A 20220-nucleotide genomic window follows, 5' to 3' on the forward strand; every position below is an offset into this window, starting at 1 on the left:
ATTGGAATGATTAATCTTAGAGAAATTATATTGAAGATGTTGATTCTCATAAAATGTTTCCTTACGCATACGCCTCTGTTATAAGTTAAGAAAAAAAGAAATCGAGAAAGATATTTGATTTCAGTCGATATATGATCAAGTATATTATACATTTTTCCATCGTATTACTAACTACGTTTTATCTTTACAAACTTTGATTACAATCTCCTACATAACACCGGATATGTCTTGAGCAGATAACGCGAATAACGAAGCTAAGTCTATATTCTGTAACTCATTATGCAGTTGTTATACGTTCATAATAACAGTTGCACAGCTTTTTTGTATTTTTTTACTATATAAAAATCTGCACAAATGTATCGTTATGAGCACATAAGGATTGCATAACGAGTTACAGAATACAGGGACTGGAAGGGTAAAAGAGGGGATGTTATGTGAGAAAGTTATTTTTCTCTTTCGTTAAATCTGGACGTATCATAAATATCTTAAATCACATTCACATTCACTAGATGAGTGCTACGTAATAACATATTGTGTTTATAGATATTCATATGCATCACAAATGATCTGTAAATGACAACATTTCATTTTTATGCATAAGTAGGTTACATATATTTTTATAAAATTAAAGAAGAATATTTATGAATTAATTTCACGTTTTCATTTCGTTTTTCGTGTATTTTATATATGTACAAAAAATTTGCACATATCTAAAAAACATATAAGATTATTTTTATTTTTATTTCATGGATGAAATCATACAACTTGTAACTTATTTAAATTAACGATAAATTAAGGAGTAAATTTTTAGATCCAAAAGTATCCATGAAATAAAAGTTAAAGCAATCTTTCATATATCAAATACTATTTGTCAATTTATTGCTTGGTATTGTCCATTTCTTTATTATGGGTAGGTATAATATAATATTAAACATCTATTTTTTTCTGAAAATGCATCTAGAGAATGCATCCAGTGAATGTAAAATAATTATGACGTCTAGTGTACCATATAAATATACGTATTTTACATTTACGTATTAACTATTGACACATGGAGATGCATATAACAATTTGACAGAATATACTCGTGCGATAACTTTATCAGCAAAAATTTCCTAATTATCAACCATCAATAGTCTAACAGTATGTTATACATTGAAACAGTAACAACGAAATAAAAACAACGAAATGAGAACAATATTTCTTATTAAAAAAATTAATTTCGCTCTTATAGACTTTTAAAAGTATTTAGAAAAGCGATTTGCTAATGTGAAATAAACGGCATGTAATATCTTCAACAGAAAGAAAACACAATTCCACGTATCTGTCGCAAATTGTTCAAGATGCGCAATTTTTTACAATTATCTCAATTTCTTTGTGCGTGTGTTTAATCTGGCGATATCTCAGAACAATTTCGAATAAACTAAATATACTATACAGTTTATACATAAAAATAAATATTGATGAAAACAATATTTTAATGAGAATCTATTAAATAAAATGCAAAATTCAATTTTTATTTGCGACAAACGTTAATAGAATATGCAATTTGCAATAGCGAGAGCACTTTAAATTTGTGTGTACCGATTATTTATAACATATTCAACGAATTATGATACTTTTATTAGTACTTATTGCTATTTTTTTTTTTTGTTAATATATTAAACTTGATTCACTACATTTATATTTTTTGGTTCGTGTTATGTATGATTCCAAAACATTTTTTGCTCAATTTACACACACACACACACACACACACACACACACACACACACACATACACACAAACGCGCGCGCACGCACGCACGCATGCGCGCACAAAAGTTGTTTAATTATTTTAGGGGGAAAAAAGATTGTGATCTTGAAAAGATATCTTCATATTTTATTCTATATACATATACATATTGATATGAAATATTAAATATCTTGTAAATTATTAGTTTTTTGATATCTCTACCTCAATATTTGTATATGTATCACAAAATAATTAGAGGAATTATAAAAAATTAGATTTTTATTTTTTATCTAATTCTCTAATTATAAATAATTAGAGACTTAACTAAAAAGAACTACATAATTCCATTTAAAAAATTGTAATTAACTTTGATCTGACCTTCGGAATATCTTTTCAAGAATTTTTTTTCCCTCTAATAATTGAACAATAACTTTTGTCTGTAACATTTTCATCTTAAACTTAATTTTGAGAAAATCGGTGAATGTTAAATTAAAATGATTCACTCTGTACATATATGCACATATATAATATGTATACCTATGTATATTGAAAACCTTTATATGCAAATATACGTGAATAGATTTTCAATACTAGCAATATACATACATATCGGAATGCGATTTAAGATGATACATAATAACAATATAAATTGAATCTTACTATTGATAATAATAGAAAATCAAATCAAATTTCGTGATTATTTGTATATCAACTTAAAAGTTTAACCAACTCATTTAAATTCAGCCTTATAGCAATTTTTCAACTTCTTTGATCTTCTTCGACACGCACATATACTTACTCAGTCTCACACACACGCGCGCGCGCGCGCGCGCATCCCCCCCTCTCTCTTTCTCTCTCTCTCTCTCTCTTTCCTCTATATATTTATGTGAAAGCACCAGATTTAACACAGCACACAAATATGCGTCCTAATGTTGCAAGATCGCGTTGCTCGCCGAAGTAACATTAGCTAAGATCTTTGGTAAGGCCGTCGTTGACGTATCCGACAATCCTCTGTCGCTCAGTAAGTTCGCGGTGCTATTCGACAATAATGTTGACATTAGGATTGTGGTTAATACATCGGTAGTCTTCGGCTTTGTTGATATCGCTGTTGTTTTTTCAACAATAGGTAAAGTGGAAGATACTGCGGTCGTTAGAATACTCGCTGTTACATTAGCAAATACAGTTGTCGAAGTTTGACCAGCTTGAACTTTTGCCGTTTTCAAACATACGTCTTTGATTTGTACAGGTGGTCCAAGACATGCGTCCATCATGTATGCCAATAGAGATCCAATAGTCAAACCAGTAGTATATGATAAGGTCATAATATTACCTAAGGAAGTAAGATATGTGATAAGTTAGATTTCGTATTAATCTTTGTGTTGTACGTGTATCTGCTGTCCCGTCAAAAAATTTTTTGACGATAGGCTACCTTTCTTTTTAAAATCTTTTTGAATAAAATTTCTAAATAATATCTCCAATCTTTACATAAATTTAAAATAAAATTATTAATATTAGAATATCGCATCTATTTTAGAAATATAAATAATTGACAGTGTAAAAATATTTATCTGAGTTTTTAATTTATTGTGTCCCAATAATATATACCGTTTTTCTCTTTTCTTCTTTGTCAATACTTCACTTAGTATTTTAAGGAAAATTTAGATTTATGATGTATACCTGCAAGTTCCCGATGTTCTTCTGGTACTTTACTAGGTGCCTGAATCATAGGTATGGAACCAACTATACCATTTGTAAGGCCAAGTAGCCAAGAGAATAGGAGCGGATATCCCTCACCAGAGAGAATAGGAGCGCCACGCGGAATTGCGCAAAGAAAAAATAGAGGAATAAGTATGATCCGTGCGCTAGAGAAATAAAGTAGCTGAGTTCGTTTCCATTCATAAGGTATCAGAGCAAATACCTACAAGAAATTTAATTATCTTTATTATAATCCTATATAATCCTATATAAGAAATGTTTTTATCTTACTATTTTATATTCATTCTATCTTCGTTTTTAAAAGAGACATCAATCAAGTATTATTCTATTATAATATTTTTTATTTTTTATAATTTTATCTATTTGAATTTTAATGATAATAAGTATACATATTAAATGCAAAAAAAAAGAACAAAAGAGCAATAAGATTGAAACAAACAATTTATGATTGGTGATACCTTGCCGAGTAAATCAGAGGCGTTAAAAGCAGTCATCAAAATAACTGGCATCCATGACTCAAATTTACAAGAAATTATTTCTGATACGATTCCTGGATAAAGGCAGAGCGTTATAAAGTAAGCAGCACCAATGCTGACCATATAGGGAAAGATGAGTTTGGCAACTTCGAGTCTCGCAAGCAAACCTCCTAAAAAATATTGTTTTAAATGAATCATGAAGCTGATATTTTACATTTCAAATTGCGATTAAATCTTTTCAATTGCTTTGTAATTGATAATATGTGAATTACATATAATCGTATAAAAAGTAATGTTATCTTAAGTAATATCTTAAAATAGTAATACAGCTCTGTAATTGACTTATGACATCTTAAATCTGTACTTAAAATAGTCTTAAATATATATAAGAATCGACTATGAATACCGACTATAAATATCTTATGATAAAAATCTAGAAGTTTATGTAAAAAAGAATCAATTTCAATTTTCTCATTTTAATTATTTTAACGATAAGTGAAAACAGCGTTATTACTTTTTATGCCAGACCATGGCGTACTGGTGCTTTGTGTTCCGTAAGCTCCTCTCATAACTACGACATCTTCAACCTTGTAAGTTGGTCCAGCACTACCAGGTGGATTACCCGAAGGAGCACTAGGTTCATACACCGGATTGCTGAACGAAAATGCAGAATATTGTCCGGCTGCTGTAACAATCAAAATGTTTCTACAGTATCGCAATATTCTTCTTTTCAAAACAATCTTTCTGAATAATCTTTCAAAGAAATTCGGTATTCGTTTCTATTATTTTTATACTTGAGAATTAATTTCTTGATTACCATTTAAATCAGCACTTCCACTTGCAGATTCTGTTCCCAATGGACTCGTTTGAATCTTCAATACTCCATACTGGCCTTTTGAGGGATCGCCGACTTGATCTAACGGATCCATCTATTTAACAACAACAAAAATTACAGTATTAATCATTAACTCATTGTTATTATGCATCGATAATTAATTTCAAATAATTTAAGTATTTCGAGAAAAATTATATTGCTTTCTCAAAATATTTATTGATATCATAATTATCACTCCTCAATTTTCGAATGGAATTTAAATAAGGAATACAATGATTACGTACCAGACCGACATCCTCCGTTGGTTCTAACGTAATTCGATTTCTTTCCTGACATAGCGTTATGTAAAATTGCACAAAATCGGTTTTTCGAACTACTTGATGTAGTACAAAACATAACAAGATCGTCATATTCGATAAAATAAAAAACATGGATGTGTTGCCACGTTCATCATTGAGTAGAGACTTTGTTATTATTCGATTGATTGACACCCAAAAACCAGCAAAACCTGAAAATATATAGCAAGATATTTCTTTTTTCTTGTATTATATAATATGTTTCGTAATAATTAGAAAAGATATACGATTACTCGTTACTCATAATATCGAATATCAACAAGACAATCTCATTTTTACAATTTCTAACAAATTTCAAATCCTAATATCATTTAGGGTGCGGTCCACAAAGCTTTCGATTGACTAATCGGAAGAAAGAAATTTACTAATTGACCAATCAAAAAATGCTTTGAATTTGTAGCATCAAGTGGATCGTAGCCTTAAAGTTAAATTAAGTTGAAATTCTGCTAAATAATTTACTAAAGACAAATGCCAACCATTCATAAAAACAATACTCACTTTCTCCAGTCATCACAGCTTGCGTATATCGACTAGGAAGCATTGATGTATATCCATAAAAACTTGATTGCTGAACTGTAATGTCATACAGAAGATAGATAGAAATTTGTGTATTATATTAACAATATATAATTAATTGTTAAATAGATCTTTTGGAAAAATATTACAAGAAAATATTACAATATTCAAATTAATGAAATATATAATCTGTAAATAATAATAAGATTGGAAATAAGACCGTTTTATGTGAGTACATTACCTAAATACGAAAAGCGTTACTTTTTTTAATAATCCCACAAATTTAATTAGAATCTTAAAACTTGTAAAGAATTTATTACGAAAAATATTACCTCAGTCATGGTTTGAATCCGGATCTGTAGTATTCCATGCGAGCGTCCTATCGTTAGACTATCAAGATCTTAGCAATATTACTAAAAATATTTGGCTAGCAATATTTTTCGCAATATTTTTTACAAGTTTTAAGATGTTTTTAATTTGAGGGGACTTTCAAGATTAATTGTTAAAAGTGCAAAAGCAACGGCGCACAATCATAATTCTAAGATAAATTTATTTAAAGGAATACATATATAGATATATATGATTAGTTATTATAGTTATTATATGTTTAACATTTAACTTTGATCGAAAGTGGCGTTTCTCGTATTTAGGTGTTGTAAATATACAAATATTTATAATCCGTAGAAAGCCACAATAATAAAAAGATCTAACGCAATTGTAGATGCCTACATTTTATAATAATTATATTATCACAGACGTAAAAAAATGTCATACATTTCAGAAACATTTTAAAGATTTTTATTTAAGTTATTAAAAAGCAAGAGATAATCTGTGTTGAATCATAATTAATATTTCTTGGAATATGTGTTAAACAATTTTTAACATATTAAATAAATTATGTTACTTATTAATTAATCGGAGAATAGATAAATGAATACTTGTAACATTTTTCCATTATTTAATATACTAATTGAATTTATGATAATCTTATTTAACTCTACCTGTACAACCGAGCGACACTATAGCGACGGCAACTAAATTAATAGTATAGGAAGTTGCAACGCCGAAAAGTTCCCACCAAATTTCACAGATCACCACAAAGTTCAGAGTAACGAAGGACACTAAATATCCTGAGCATTAAAGATTAAATTATATAATTATATATCGTAACATTATTTTTTTGTATTGTTTAAGAAGGAACTTCAGTTCAGGCTCTAATGATTATCAAGGAATGTATAATGCCTATTTGAGCCAAGCACTGGATATAGATGTGCGAATTTCATTTATTAGAACAAGAAAACTAAATTCATATACGTTTCGATCTTTTGTTTGAATCCTTTAAGTACAATAAGTTAAATTACCCTCAATTGTTTTTTTTTAAACTCGATTAACTTAATGACAATCTTACCAAATGTAATTCGTGTATTCAGCGATAAAGTCTCAACTAGAATATTGTTGGCAAAAACTGCGAAGAAAGCCATAATAATGTAAACAACGGACATGTCGAAAATCACAGTAGTTCCCGGATATCTAGCTTGAAAATAATCCACTGCTATAATGAAGCTGTAACAAACAATGGCACAATTGTTGATATATAAATCGCAAAATTTTTAACCAAAGTTAAATGCAACGCGTAAAATTTTTACAACTTTTACAAAGTCGATTTATTTGTCAAAGATTACAAATTAAGATTAAGATTAACAATTAAATATATTTTTCTCTGAAATACCGGAGAGAATTGTTCGTCATTTACAAGGCTGAATCTCTTTGAGCAGTCAAAGTCGTGGGAAAAAAAGTCAATTAATTATAATAATAACGGCTTTAAAGATTATTTGTTCAACTATATATACATATATTAACATATATATAATATGATATATATCAAAGATACACATGCAAGGAATACTATAAAACATAATACGTTGTTTGACGCAGGACCTGTTATAAGGTAGAAGAAAACCTATACCGCCGAGGATCAGAGCCATGTAAATGAAGTTGCATTTGTCAACTGGTGGTGAGAGATGCGTGAATCCATTTGAGAATTTGAACTCATTCATGCCCCTGGCTTTGCCCAGCTGGACATATCCCCGGCTCAAATTTTCGTCCATATTGCTGGAGAAGAGGAATTGGCGAAGAGTTCGAAGAGAGAGAACGGCGACTTGGTGCTTAGACAAGTTCTTCTAATCCATAGTACGTGAACGGGCGAGTGCTCGCTTCCTGCCGGCGAAATGATTTGATTCCAGACCCTGATCACTATGATATTTATTTCCTTGCACTACGTACGCCAAGTTCTTTTCTTATCCTTGAGCGCATGCTTTGACATTTATGGCATTGATTTCTGCGCGCGCCGGCTTTCCACGCCGAGCCATGCTGAAGTAAACTGGACTAACTGGAAATGTTGGAATAGTCAGGTTGAGCCCGCTGATGGCTCCAGTACGGCCAGTATACATTCATTGTTGCTCATTGCTCGAGTCAGTCTGGTAATGTTCAATTTGCTCCTATAATCGCATCAAATAGTTGTTGTTCGCCACTATAAGTTCGCCAATCACCGGCATAGTACTATCTCATTATGCATCAGTGCATGGCAAACCAACCATTGCCAAAAGATACAGAAATTTCACTTTGATTGCTTCTCTTCTTTTCTCTTCTTCCTCGATGCAATGAACAGTTTGAAAAATTTTATAAGGATATTTCGAATGAAGAAAAATCAATGTCATCGCCATACAATGGATTCTTCTTGATTTTTATACGCGCTCTTTTATACAATGAGATAAAACTCTTGATCAAATGTCTGGTAATCAATATATAAATTTTATACCTAATATATTTTAAGAAAATTAAAGGATCACCTATTTTACCACGCAAAAATAGGCAAATTTCAAGGTAGAAGAACTGTATAAATGTTTAAAAAAGCATTTTACAGTTTGAAATCTCTACTTTTAAATTCGGTGTTTTAGAAAACGGTTTTACTAATCTATTTCATGGAATTACACAAACATAAATGAAGATACATCAAATCTCAAAATTTTTTACGAAATTTACAAAGTTCTACGGCGCGAATTAAAAATTGTATGTACACAAATGCGGTTTACAGCATTCGAAAGAGTGAATTTTTTACCTTTAATTTGCTTTTTTATTAAGCTCTGTATAATATTTTTTCACCGAGTTATTTCAACATTAAGACTTTTTTGCTTCAATGAATAACAAAGAATGACATTTGTATCAACTATATGTCTCTTAAAAAGAAAGCAGCCATAATGTTATTAAATGAAGAGTTTTTAAATCATAAATTATAATAAACAATAATTATATTTTCCCTGAATTATATTTTCAGTGAATTCATTTAGTTATATATTGTATCTCTATAATATTGTTACATATTTTATTAATTATTATATCCATTTTAATCTTATTCACAAATTGCTAAAGAAAGAATCGATTATTTGAAATCCTCTTTCATTCAATTAATCGATTGTTAAGAATCGAACCTAAAAGAATGGATCGATTCTGAGAATCGATTTTTTTTTTGAATCGATATCACTATTAAGAGCTTGTTGAAGAATATTGGAGTATGGTGGAAGAAATCGATATGTTGGAAGAACCAATGTTATTCGAGACTATGTTCAGATTCCCACCTGAGAATGCCAAGTATTATCCTTATTGTTTACCGAAAGTAAATAAGGATGATATGATACCGGGAATCTGAACACGCCCAAGGTTAACAAAGTCGAGTTTTGGAACACAACCCGGTGAGCACAAATCACGTGACACCAATCACGTGAAACCCCCGAATGGCTAGTCTCGCTCTCTCTACTTCGAGGGACACTAATCAAAAACGTCGAAATGAAAACTGGACGCGCGACAATCACCAATCAGAAATTAGCCACAAGACTGAGAACATTGTGAACTATTAGCTCACCAATCAGAAATAGCAATCCGAAAAACAACATGACTATTATCAATAAGTCGCCATAATGCGCCACATTATTACACACTACCTCATTTATTCACCATCCATCATCTAGAAGTGATAGCGTTGTAACGTCACTCTGAATAATCTGTTTCCAGCAGTTTTTCAAGAGGAGAGTCTCGATCATCAACGGCGTTTGTCAGCGTTCGTTGCAGTTTTATCATTCATCACAAACGTTTAATTCGAGGAGAATATGTCATTGAATACGGCACACACCAACGGCGGAGTTCTTCTCCATTCTGGCGAGTGGTAAGCAATGAAAACCTATTTAAATAATTTGCTATTTTCATTCATATATTGCATTCATAAAATTATGTTAATCACAAAATTATTATCTATTTTGAATCTTGATATGATTTCTGCCGTGCAATATCATCATAGCTTTCCGTCTACAATTAATTGTTCCAAATTTTTATTACTTTATCACAAATGTGCAATTACACAATCGTCGTTTAATTTCAATTATTCGAATGAATTACTCATTCCGTCTACGTGAATCATATTTGCAATATCTGTACCAATTAAATTAACATAAACTTGCACAATATGTCGCAATAATACAACTAAATTTTAATATTTAATTATCTCTAGCATCATACTCTTCAGCGACAATGTTAATATGGAATTTCATGGACAAGAACAACCAGAATTTATTGGAAAAAAACATGGCAGATTATACTTGACAACACATAGGATGATCTTTAATGCTAAAGATCACAAAGAAAAAATGCAGTCGTTTAGTTTTCCATTTATTACACTGAGCGAAGTAGGACTGGAACAACCAGTTTTTGGTGCTAATTATATAGGAGGCAAATGCCGTGCTCAGCCAAATGGTAATTGGATTGGAGAATGCAAATTTAAATTGAGATTCAAGAGCGGTGGTGCAGTGGAATTTGCTCAAGCTTTGCTGAGAGCTGCTGCAATGGGTAAGATAAATAATTGATGCAAAGTGTGTTTTACATAGTTGGAAATATTTCAATATATGTAAGCTATATGTATTTTTTCATATCAAAATATATGTATATTTATGTTTTATATATCAAAAACATGATATGAAGATTAATAGTATTATCAAGTATACAATAAAGACAAATTTATCGATTCAGCTTGATTTTAGCAAGATATGAAATGTCTTCATTATATTCTACATGATTTTTAGCTCAACGCAATGGTCCAGCAAATGATGCACCACCACCATATACGCCTCCATTATCCGATTGGTATCCGGCACAACCTTCAGCTTATCAACCTCCTCCAACTGGATACTATGGGTGGATGCCTCCAACTAATGTATTCCCAGATGTTCCGCCAGGTTAATATTGGCTTTTTAATTTCCTAATCGATATCTCCAAAGTTATTGATTTACTTGCGTAAGAAAGATTATGATCCTGAATATTTCTATAAATCAATCTATATGCAATCTTTTATTGTGCTATTCTTATAGCAAGATTTAGCTCGCCAAAGTAAAATAAACAACATACGTATTTCTATTTAACACACTTGATGCATATGCATAAGAAAAAAATGTTTGGTTTTAATGAAAACAATATTACAAGCGTATACTTTGTCAAATTATAATATATTGAAATTTAAAAGTTGTCAAAATTCACATTAGTAGTCAAATGTTGTATACAGTTCTGAAACATTAACCATATAATGAGATTCATTTTAGAATACACTTGTATTGAACATTTTTAAAAGCTCATTGTATATAAAATCCATATTGCTTCTTTTCTAGGAAATACAGTCTTTATGACAGACAGTCCGCCACCGTATCCCGGAATACAGCCAGGATATGGATACGCGAGCGGCCCACAACATCAAGGCGCCGGAGCTGCAGTAGGACAACCAGGAGCTCCTCCCGGATGGGCCAATCCGAATTACAATAGTCAGCCGATGTCCCATGCAGGTGCGTATCCCGGTGGTTATGGACAACCACCTTATAGCGGTTATTCGCCCAATCCACCACCGTATTCGGCATACCCGCAAAACGTTTATACGCAGCCTGGACCTTACAATCAGCAGCCGGGATCTTATAATCCATACCCACATCAATACTAATGAGTTATAATAAATACATATATATGTATATATATCTGTATATGTGTTGTAAATTATATATATATAATACATATATGTACATATGTATATACATATATATATATATATATATATATATATATATATATATACATATATACATCAAAATTATAAATTATAAATAACAGACTTCGAAAAAATTACAAAAGAGAATGCGCTAAACATTCTTTGCGAATAATATATACGCTTGTGTAATATGTATATTTTTCTAAATATCAATAGTTTAGTAAAAATCATTTAGTGATGCTTTTCGCAATTGTATTGAATATAACAGAGTCATCATGCGCTGATTCTGCAAGGTTATAGTGTACGTTATATATATTAAACGTGTACTATATTAATATATATATATATATATGTATATATATATATACATATATAATATTAAATATTGATTAAAGACAATTTTTACTGTTTTTATTCAAACCTATCAATTCAAGATTTCGTTTCCAAATAGAAAGATAGCTAAAGGATTAATGTGCATATCCACTAAATTTGAAAGTTTGAAATATTAAGCAATACGGTTGTGTAACATGTCCTTACATGATCTGAAATAAGATTGGCTTTCACTTCACTCAATTATTATCTTGTAGTTGTCAGTAGATCAGTAAACGGCTTAGGTAGACAGATGTAACAGACTGTGTGCTTCAAGTCAATTTTGAATCCGTATTATATTATCCATTTATGTTGTATATTTCAGATATAATTTTTCACATATATATGAGTGCATAGATAAATATTTCATTGTTTATCACGCATTTTACAATTAGGAAACGGTTAAAACTTGATAAATAAAGTAATGCCAGAACAAAATAAATTCAAAACATCAAACAGGAATTATGTTTGTATGTACTTTATTAATATTGATAAAAATACTACTATAATAGGAACGCTAAAAATACGTAATTATGTATAATTTATCGTCATTACATTAAGTTTTAATGATATACTTATTCGCTGATGATTTTTAATCTGGCGTTTAATGTAAATGAAAAATAATAGTTTATTGCCATTCTTTAATTTTTGCATTAAATCTCTTTTATATATATAACTAAATTTTTTTAAATAAATACGTGTATTATTGTTGCTATATGCATCTCCATAATTAATTTGTAAAACTCTAACTATTTTCGTTATAGTTAAAAAAATATGACATTTTGTTAAGAAAACCGTGCTTTTCAATTTAGTAAAAACTATCATTAAAATTTTTGGTACGGTAATAATGTGACATCGTATTTTTAACTTGTGTTGAAATACATTATTCCACATTCCCATTTTTTTATCAGATGCAAAGGCTGCTGAAGCTGCGCAGAGCGCATATTATGATCCTAATAGACCTCAATGCGCTTATGTTCCACCACCAGAATATTACGTAAGTTATATTTTAATTATATGTAAAATATTTATGGTGATATCCAAAAGTTTATGAATCTGCAGTATTAAAAAAAAAACAAAATGTATATTTTATTTTTTATTTATATTTTATTCATAAAATTGTTTTTTTTTCTAAAAATATTTTTTTTAATTTTTTAATATTTCTATTTCTTTAATATACTTGATATAAAACGGGATATTTTATCTCATTTCATTTTTTATCAACTCCATTTGTACTGTATTTTTATCGCCAACAATACAGATTGTCTTATCTATAGCACATATGATATTAAAGTACTTAGCATTATATAGATAGGAATAGAATATTTTTATTTTTTTCTATATAGATTGGGCAAATTTCTCGTACATGTTATATAAAAAGATATATTTGAAATTGTAATTTTAACATATGAATTGATCCTTGTTCATAATGCCTTTATAATGTTAACGCGTATTTATCGATAAAAATGCGTTTTGAATATGGGTTATTATGTATATAGAATTATATGTATAAATACATAATAATGTTTGTCGATATATTTCAGGAAAGTCCACCAGCCTACACGAAGAAATATCAGTGAAAATATATCGCATTACACAAGCGAACTATATAGTGTAATCGATGTACATTCCACTTTAGGTGAATACTGCAAATTTGTATGCTGTCGCGCATTTAACGTAACAAACTGTCAACGTTTGTTACAACTCTTGAATCTGGATACATAGATTCAAATTGATGGTTGAAGGTGCACCAAGTTTTTCTCATTATAGCTATGCAATATTAAAGCACAGGTATTACTGCAGGTACTCCTGCAATAATACTGCTATGTATTAACGCGAGTATTAACAATAATTTCTTGTACATGTTATCTCTTGAAAACAATTGTATTGTTGTGTTTCACACGAGTCTATATAATTATGAAATAAATGTTTACACATATGTAAATACGTAAATGATTTGTATAACCATGAATTTATTATAAATGAATATTTTAAATCTTTATTGAAAGTTATAAAAAAATATATTAATTGTGACATTATGAACATAGTCAAGCATCAAAACAGATCAGTATTAATCTTCGAATACACATTTTGAATATATTTTTTATGAAATTATGTATTCTTCTAATAGAAGAAAAGGAGATAATAGATAGTTTATATTAGAAGACGATATTCTCTTATGTGAACTCAATAGTTATTCATTGAAAATGCGTTCAAATCTTGCCGTTTAACAATATAATTTTATTCATTGCAGTAACAAAAGATCGAAAAACATCGAATAACGACATAACAGACGTTAAAAGGCATATATTGTATCCAATCGAGATTTGCAAAAAGATAAAAAAACAACTGCCTAGAATCCTATCCAAACAATTTTTGTACGTTATAGATTACGCTCTGGAATGCGTAAAAAGTTTTAAAAGTCTATCCGTACTCTGAGGTGACTGTCAAACTAAGATTTCCATTTTCGATGTGAGTACTGTGATACCAAATCCGCGTATCCAACAGTACGACATCCGTTACATTGACGGAAAATTTAAAAGATTTACATTCGCTATCGCATTCCGGTGTTGGAGCCACGGTCCACGTTTTGCTACCTATTACTTGAGCTTGCCACATGAGTCTCGATATGTAATCCAACTATAAAATAGAATAAAAAAGATTTGTAAGTATTATGACACATTTTTACAATACCGTATATATAAATGAATGGTTCGACTACAAAACTTACATGCATAACGGCACCTTCCTCATAGCCCATGAAAATGTAATTGCTATAAGGAATTTCCGCGTCATCCGGCAAAAAATGAGGTATATTGTAAAATTGCTTCATAGTATCTAGAATTTGTGGATGGCAATTTTTCCAGCCGACATACCAAGGATCTTCACCCTCGCGATGTGACGCTCGACCTTCACTCATCGCAAATACCTCGCGCAGGTTTGCGAAATTACTTTTAAAATGTAAAAACTGACATTCCTCCTCTATCGACTCGTAAGCACCCTCGATACGCTCATACAAGTTCCGAAAAAAGTTCAAAGTAAATTCTTTATGCGCAGGCCAATCATAGGCTGCATTCCTTATTATCATAGGTCGAGATGAATAGGAATAAAAGCGAAATTCCTCTTTGGTCAAATTCGGCAAGATTAGCGGCGCTTTGACGTCGCGACAGTAATCGCAATTAGTTATCGGTCTTGTAAACTCCCATATAAGGTAATTGTTCGGTAGTAAGCATCGAGTTCCTTGAAAATTCTTAATTATATTATTGTAAACATATCTATTAAACATGCCGTAAAGAAATGGCATTAATAACATCACCAGCAATTTCTTCGAACGCGTTCTGAAGCTATGATTCTTGGCACTTTTTGGATTAGCAATCATAGTAATAGATTTTAAATCATTTATCACAGCCCCTTGTTGGATATAATTTTTAGTTAATTTAAAAAATGCTTTTTCTATAAATGCTTTTTCTTCAATATCTTCTGGCGATTTAACCATTCTAAAGTTATGCAGATAAATCTTTGATCTTGATTAATTTTTCATCCGTTTATTTCCGCTTTTCATTTCGTTCTTTACTCTATTTAACTTTACAAAAAGTTAAATAGAGTTATTCGAATTTGTACTTTATTAATATAAATATTAGTTAAATTTATTTTTCACTTTGATACATATAGAATACGGAATATAATTCATATTTTCAATATTTCACTCTTGTACCATGCGGTGTAATAACGTGCGTTTCAATTGGTCTCGACAATATATAAATATCAATTATTATGATGATAATTACTGTAATATAGCGCTGCCACTTGTATTCCGTTTTAATACTCTCTTATAATGTAGTGCGCGCTGATTTACTTACATTTATTATCATCGCCGCATATTTGTACAGTATATGAATCATTTGCTTTATTTAAACCTTGATGTGGATTTGTTGTTTACATTGCCAGAAAAGATTACAGAAGATCTAAATTATAAGTTCAAGATTCCACACAAAAAAAATATTTTGCTGTCATTTCTCACGATGGTCCGGTACAGTGATCTTTGTGCAAATCACCGGTTTAAAATACAAATAATACAAACAATAAATAATACAGTCCATATTTACATGCACGCAACATCTTTCTCGTCCTTGAGTTACATACGCGTACTGTGAGAGCTGCAGAGCTGTTATCGATTATACGACGCGGAAACTTTCATCTCTCGTCCTACTTGGTGGGGATTCTTCTTCCAATGGCATTCACATCTGCCTTACGAATGGAAGTCTGTTTTAGTTACGACTAAGTACTTTAACAAGATGTTTCCTGCATCCTGCATCATATGTTCAGCAGATGTGTCTTCTGCCTCCGTTAAAAGAACAATTTCTATTATGACGTACGTGTACGTTTAGATAGAAAAATTTTAATGACGACAGAATATATATTTTATATAAATTTGATATCTGTTTACACAATATATTTCCTACCTAATCACGCGCGCAAATAGAACTACGATTAAAAAAAATTAAGCATTAAAAAACAAAGTCTCAGAAGTATTTATTTCATCAAATCACACAACTAATGTACAAGTCTCATTCAAACCGATTTCTCAAGTAGATTTCTGACAGTATCATAGATATTACTACAAATTTTGATTTATCTTATTCTTGATTACATGATTCAAATGTATAAAACTTAATTTACAGCAATTACAACGTTAAAGATTATATATAAATTCTTTATGCATAATTCTTATAGATCGTGATATAATATTTTGATCTTTTTTACATGTTATTTTATTATTAGGCCAATCACAAAATGTTGAACGGATTTCTTTATTTCATTTCAACACGAAATTTTCGTTGTTATTCTGCTGTCAAGTTAATGTAATGATGCAGAAATTTATTCTGGTTTTTTATTTACAAGGATTATATCTGTTCCAAGCGATATAATGTGTTGTAATCTATTTCATAAAAGATGTGTACGTGTGTGTGTTTTTTTTTTGCGGGCGAATGCGCATGTTATGTATTTCTTTTTGTTGCAGCTACAACAAAAAATAAAACTTTGTTAAAACTTAACATGTACCAAGAATAGATTTCAAACAGTTTTTGAATAATGTACAAATATGTATACACATGTATACACACGTGATCACATTAAATCATTTGATAAACTGAATGTTATATAAAAATGTATGATTGAGTAATAACAAATCATAAGTTGTATGGATAATGATCTTTTCAAAAATTTGCTTATAAATGCAATGTTATGACTTAAACCCTTTCGCTACGGCATCCTCATAACAAAAAACGCTCGTATGCAGAAGGTACATATTTCAGGTGTAAACAACGTTAATAAGAATTTTTACAAGTGATAAAGAGGGAACTATAAACATTTTATTTCATTATTCGAAATGATTTTTTTTAATTTGCCTATAATTATCTATAAATACCTTTTGTGATATATAAATTTTTTATTATAAATGTTGAAAATTGGAGGGAATAGAAATATAGACGTTCTTATATATGTACATTAAATAGTCACTTACTTGTTAAAGGCATAAATGTATGCTCTTTACAGCGAAAGGGTTAATTGACATATAACTAAATTTCATAAAGTTGCTTCGTTGATATAAGGTTATAAAGTAGTAATAAATAATATAAATCGTGTAATTAAAATCTTATATATAGTATCCAAATTAAAATATTTTTATTGTAAAAATGATTTATCAACAAATTAAATATTTTTTAGATTTTGAATAAAACTTGCAAATTTTAATAAATTTGTAGACACATTTTTAAAAAATTAAAAAAATGAAATTTAAAAAAATCATATAGTCAAAAATATTTGTAATATTATCACAACACATTATTAATTATGGAAGTTTCACTAATCACAGTTCTCATTGTAAAACTGTCTATTTAACTTTCAGCTGTGTAAAAAATTCAAGGTATACACTTAAATCTGGACTATGAAAATATAAAACATTTGGCATAGTCATTAAATTCTTTTTTTTCCCAATAAATCAAGACTAGTCACCTAAATAATTTTTGTAATGACAGACTACGTTTATTGGGTATTCTCCGCAATGATAACGTAACTCAAAATAAATTATTACTTACTGTTAAAAATGTGTGTGACTAGCTGACAGTTTTTATGTCAATGTAACAGCAGTTTGTATCAATGTTTACACCCGATTAATTAAGCTTTACAGAAATCGAAATTTCCGGCAATTATCAATCAGAAGTAACACCATTTGCCAAGAATAGCGTCCTTAATAGCGGATATGTACTGGGCAGGGACCCAATATATCCAATACCTTGATGCTTCCGTAGTACCTAATTGTATTGCCTGTAAATTATGAAAATTATTATTAAAATACCCAATGATTGTTACAGAATTTATTATATGCTCTCTGAGTGATATACATGCCATAATATGATATTCAGGATGATCATGAATAGGTTCACTGTGGACGCCTTTTATTGAATTCATAGGTATTTTGTCTGTTCTTTCTTTCGTGCCGATCCAAAGCTGATCTTGCTCCAATTTAAATGTTAGCCTGACTTTCCCTCCAGACTTATTTAACATTCCAGCTAATGGAAATTCAGGCAAAGGTTCCTAAATAATTAATCAACGAAATCAGTTGCAGTAAAATCGGTTTCATTACTGTGTGTGTATATATGTGTGTAAAACTTTATACAGATTATACAACCTTGCTATCTAATATCCCTGGCATCACATCTTCTGGAATACCTTTATCTAAAACTTTCCTATGGATTTTTTGTTGCGAAAGAGGTTCTTTGCTCACCGAAGAAACAGCCTCGTCGATGAGGTCTTGTTTCGTCGGAATTGACACAGCCAATACGTCATCTAACTTTGATCCAACTATCATGACTTTGGCACCTTAATTGTCATAAAGCAAGTAGGTAATTTGATTAATAACAAAGAGTAAATAACATATGCTTATGCAATGACAAGATGTATGGTTATTACCTTTCGTGACTCCCAAGTTTCTAAGAGTCTGATCATCTTTGGCTAATCCTTTAAACATAACTTTCTGCATCGCTTGTGGTACTGAGATAATTTTTTGCAAATATGTCTTTAACTCGGCAACTGTGCAATCCAAAGCAAAATTTACACTAATCTTCTGTTTGTTGTAAATCACTGTAAAGTCTACATTCTCAGTAGATGATTCTTGCAAGGTAGTATCCTGCGAGCTGTTGACATTGTTTTCGCACTCCATTGCTGTTTCTTTAGTCTCTATCGCCGAATTTTCAATGGACTTTGGATTCGACGCGAGTTCCGGACAAGGAGACGAGTTGCAACAGCTGTCATTGTTGTCGCTCTTTACAGTATCTAGGAAGACAAAAATACATCTCAATATGATAATACATCTCTCTGGCCAAAGTCTAAAATTCTTTTCTCGTGAAAACGTTGTCGAGATTGCGCAGATTATGCACAATAACTATTTCGGAAACAAATTGTTTTAATTATTGTTATATTTGTTGAGTAATATCAAATGAAGGTTACGAATGGACGGTTAACCGGTGAAAGATTAATCGCCTTAAAAAAAGGCTACGATCCTTTAAGAAATAAATATTTCAGCAGCCAAATGGCGCAAACATACGTCGTTGCATCGGAATTGGAGATAATCCACAAATACACGCTTCCAAGTTTAGAAGCTTATGATATTAGAACGAGCATCAACGTATAAAATTATCTGACATACACAAACACAGACCATACATTGATAGGTATTTCGACGAAATATCGCGATTCACCTATCAGCCAGTCGGACTTGTCGCGCGATCGAAGAAAAGATGGTAAAATGGGAACAAAGAGTAAGCGAACACCGAAAATTTTCACAGAAAGCACGAAAAATAAATAGGATTCAGCACGTACCCACGTACTCCATGTTGAACCGTGTTCCGTTAACCAATCAAAATTATCACAGAGAGCGTCACGCATCGTGACATCGGTGACGCACGTTCTTCGGAATGACTTTCGAATTTTTGAATTTCTCATCTCACTATATCGCGTTTATGCATATGCATATAAAAAGGTAAAAAAAAATATATATATATATATTAATATTTATTTAAAGAAATATTTTTATATTTAGAAAAAGAGACAATAAAAATATATATACAATTTAGTATATT

At 30.4% G+C, this 20220-nt stretch overlaps 4 protein-coding genes across 11 annotated transcripts; 1 reads left to right on the forward strand and 3 right to left on the reverse strand.

The window, feature by feature from the left end:
- Positions 1-113: 113 nt before the first annotated feature.
- On the reverse strand, positions 114-7947 carry Ent3 (equilibrative nucleoside transporter 3). 2 transcript variants are annotated; one of them, XM_087403454.1, is made up of 10 exons: positions 7573-7947; positions 7043-7197; positions 6636-6764; positions 5617-5691; positions 5047-5270; positions 4745-4856; positions 4442-4609; positions 3910-4097; positions 3413-3653; positions 114-3065 (listed from the first exon to the last, which is right to left on the reverse strand). In XM_087403454.1, exons 1-10 carry the CDS (start codon positions 7740-7742, stop codon positions 2662-2664), a joined length of 1866 nt encoding a protein of 621 aa, XP_087259580.1. In that variant the 5' UTR covers positions 7743-7947; the 3' UTR covers positions 114-2661. The 2 variants fall into 2 exon arrangements, with proteins under 2 accessions (XP_087259580.1, XP_011064137.2); XM_011065835.2 differs by having other exon boundaries at positions 4442-4612; positions 7573-7946.
- A 44-nt stretch (positions 7948-7991) lies between these two features.
- On the forward strand, positions 7992-14024 carry Wbp2 (WW domain binding protein 2). 3 transcript variants are annotated; one of them, XM_011065834.2, is made up of 6 exons: positions 9570-9853; positions 10196-10530; positions 10764-10916; positions 11343-11513; positions 12991-13076; positions 13624-14024. In XM_011065834.2, exons 1-6 carry the CDS (start codon positions 9798-9800, stop codon positions 13657-13659), a joined length of 837 nt encoding a protein of 278 aa, XP_011064136.1. In that variant the 5' UTR covers positions 9570-9797; the 3' UTR covers positions 13660-14024. The 3 variants fall into 3 exon arrangements, with proteins under 3 accessions (XP_087259583.1, XP_011064135.1, XP_011064136.1); XM_087403457.1 differs by lacking the exons at positions 12991-13076; positions 13624-14024 and adding an exon at positions 7992-8114 and having other exon boundaries at positions 9706-9853; positions 11343-12109; XM_011065833.2 differs by lacking the exons at positions 12991-13076; positions 13624-14024 and having other exon boundaries at positions 9564-9853; positions 11343-12109.
- A 275-nt stretch (positions 14025-14299) lies between these two features.
- On the reverse strand, positions 14300-15575 carry LOC105151875 (uncharacterized). The gene is made up of 2 exons (XM_011065832.2): positions 14811-15575; positions 14300-14719 (listed from the first exon to the last, which is right to left on the reverse strand). Exons 1-2 carry the CDS (start codon positions 15573-15575, stop codon positions 14504-14506), a joined length of 981 nt encoding a protein of 326 aa, XP_011064134.1. The 3' UTR covers positions 14300-14503.
- A 135-nt stretch (positions 15576-15710) lies between these two features.
- On the reverse strand, positions 15711-20103 carry LOC105151874 (ubiquitin domain-containing protein UBFD1). Of its 5 annotated transcripts, none has more exons than XR_015544246.1 (6): positions 19788-19949; positions 19052-19414; positions 18771-18961; positions 18488-18676; positions 18178-18406; positions 15711-16421 (listed from the first exon to the last, which is right to left on the reverse strand). XR_015544246.1 is itself a non-coding variant. In XM_011065830.2 (5 exons), the coding sequence occupies exons 1-5, from the start codon at positions 19971-19973 to the stop codon at positions 18296-18298; spliced, it is 867 nt and encodes a 288-aa protein (XP_011064132.1). In that variant the 5' UTR covers positions 19974-20103; the 3' UTR covers positions 16588-18295. The 5 variants fall into 5 exon arrangements, 3 of the variants coding, with proteins under 3 accessions (XP_011064132.1, XP_011064131.2, XP_011064133.1); XR_846871.2 differs by lacking the exon at positions 15711-16421 and adding an exon at positions 16588-17099; XM_011065830.2 differs by lacking the exons at positions 15711-16421; positions 19788-19949 and adding an exon at positions 19961-20103 and having other exon boundaries at positions 16588-18406.
- Positions 20104-20220: the final 117 nt, after the last annotated feature.

This window comes from Acromyrmex echinatior, chromosome 2, assembly GCF_024713525.1.
Source record: "Acromyrmex echinatior isolate Ae372 chromosome 2, ASM2471352v2, whole genome shotgun sequence".
NCBI classification, from domain to species: Eukaryota; Metazoa; Arthropoda; class Insecta; order Hymenoptera; family Formicidae; genus Acromyrmex; species Acromyrmex echinatior.

Coding starts and splice junctions, on each gene's coding strand:
- Ent3 (XM_011065835.2), bottom strand. CDS start 7,742: ATGGACGAAAATTTGAGCCGGGGATATGTCCAGCTGGGCAAAGCCAGG. Junction 5,271..5,616: donor AGCTGTGATGACTGGAGAAA/GTGAGTATTGTT, acceptor ATATATTTTCAG/GTTTTGCTGGTTTTTGGGTG. Junction 4,857..5,046: donor CAACGGAGGATGTCGGTCTG/GTACGTAATCAT, acceptor GTTGTTAAATAG/ATGGATCCGTTAGATCAAGT.
- LOC105151874 (XM_011065829.2), bottom strand. Junction 18,962..19,051: donor AAACTTGGGAGTCACGAAAG/GTAATAACCATA, acceptor ATGACAATTAAG/GTGCCAAAGTCATGATAGTT. Junction 18,677..18,770: donor CAGGGATATTAGATAGCAAG/GTTGTATAATCT, acceptor TTAATTATTTAG/GAACCTTTGCCTGAATTTCC.
- Wbp2 (XM_087403457.1), top strand. CDS start 9,798: ATGTCATTGAATACGGCACACACCAACGGCGGAGTTCTTCTCCATTCT. Junction 10,531..10,763: donor GCTGAGAGCTGCTGCAATGG/GTAAGATAAATA, acceptor CATGATTTTTAG/CTCAACGCAATGGTCCAGCA. Junction 10,917..11,342: donor ATTCCCAGATGTTCCGCCAG/GTTAATATTGGC, acceptor CTTCTTTTCTAG/GAAATACAGTCTTTATGACA.
- LOC105151875 (XM_011065832.2), bottom strand. CDS start 15,575: ATGGTTAAATCGCCAGAAGATATTGAAGAAAAAGCATTTATAGAAAAA. Junction 14,720..14,810: donor AGGAAGGTGCCGTTATGCAT/GTAAGTTTTGTA, acceptor TCTATTTTATAG/TTGGATTACATATCGAGACT.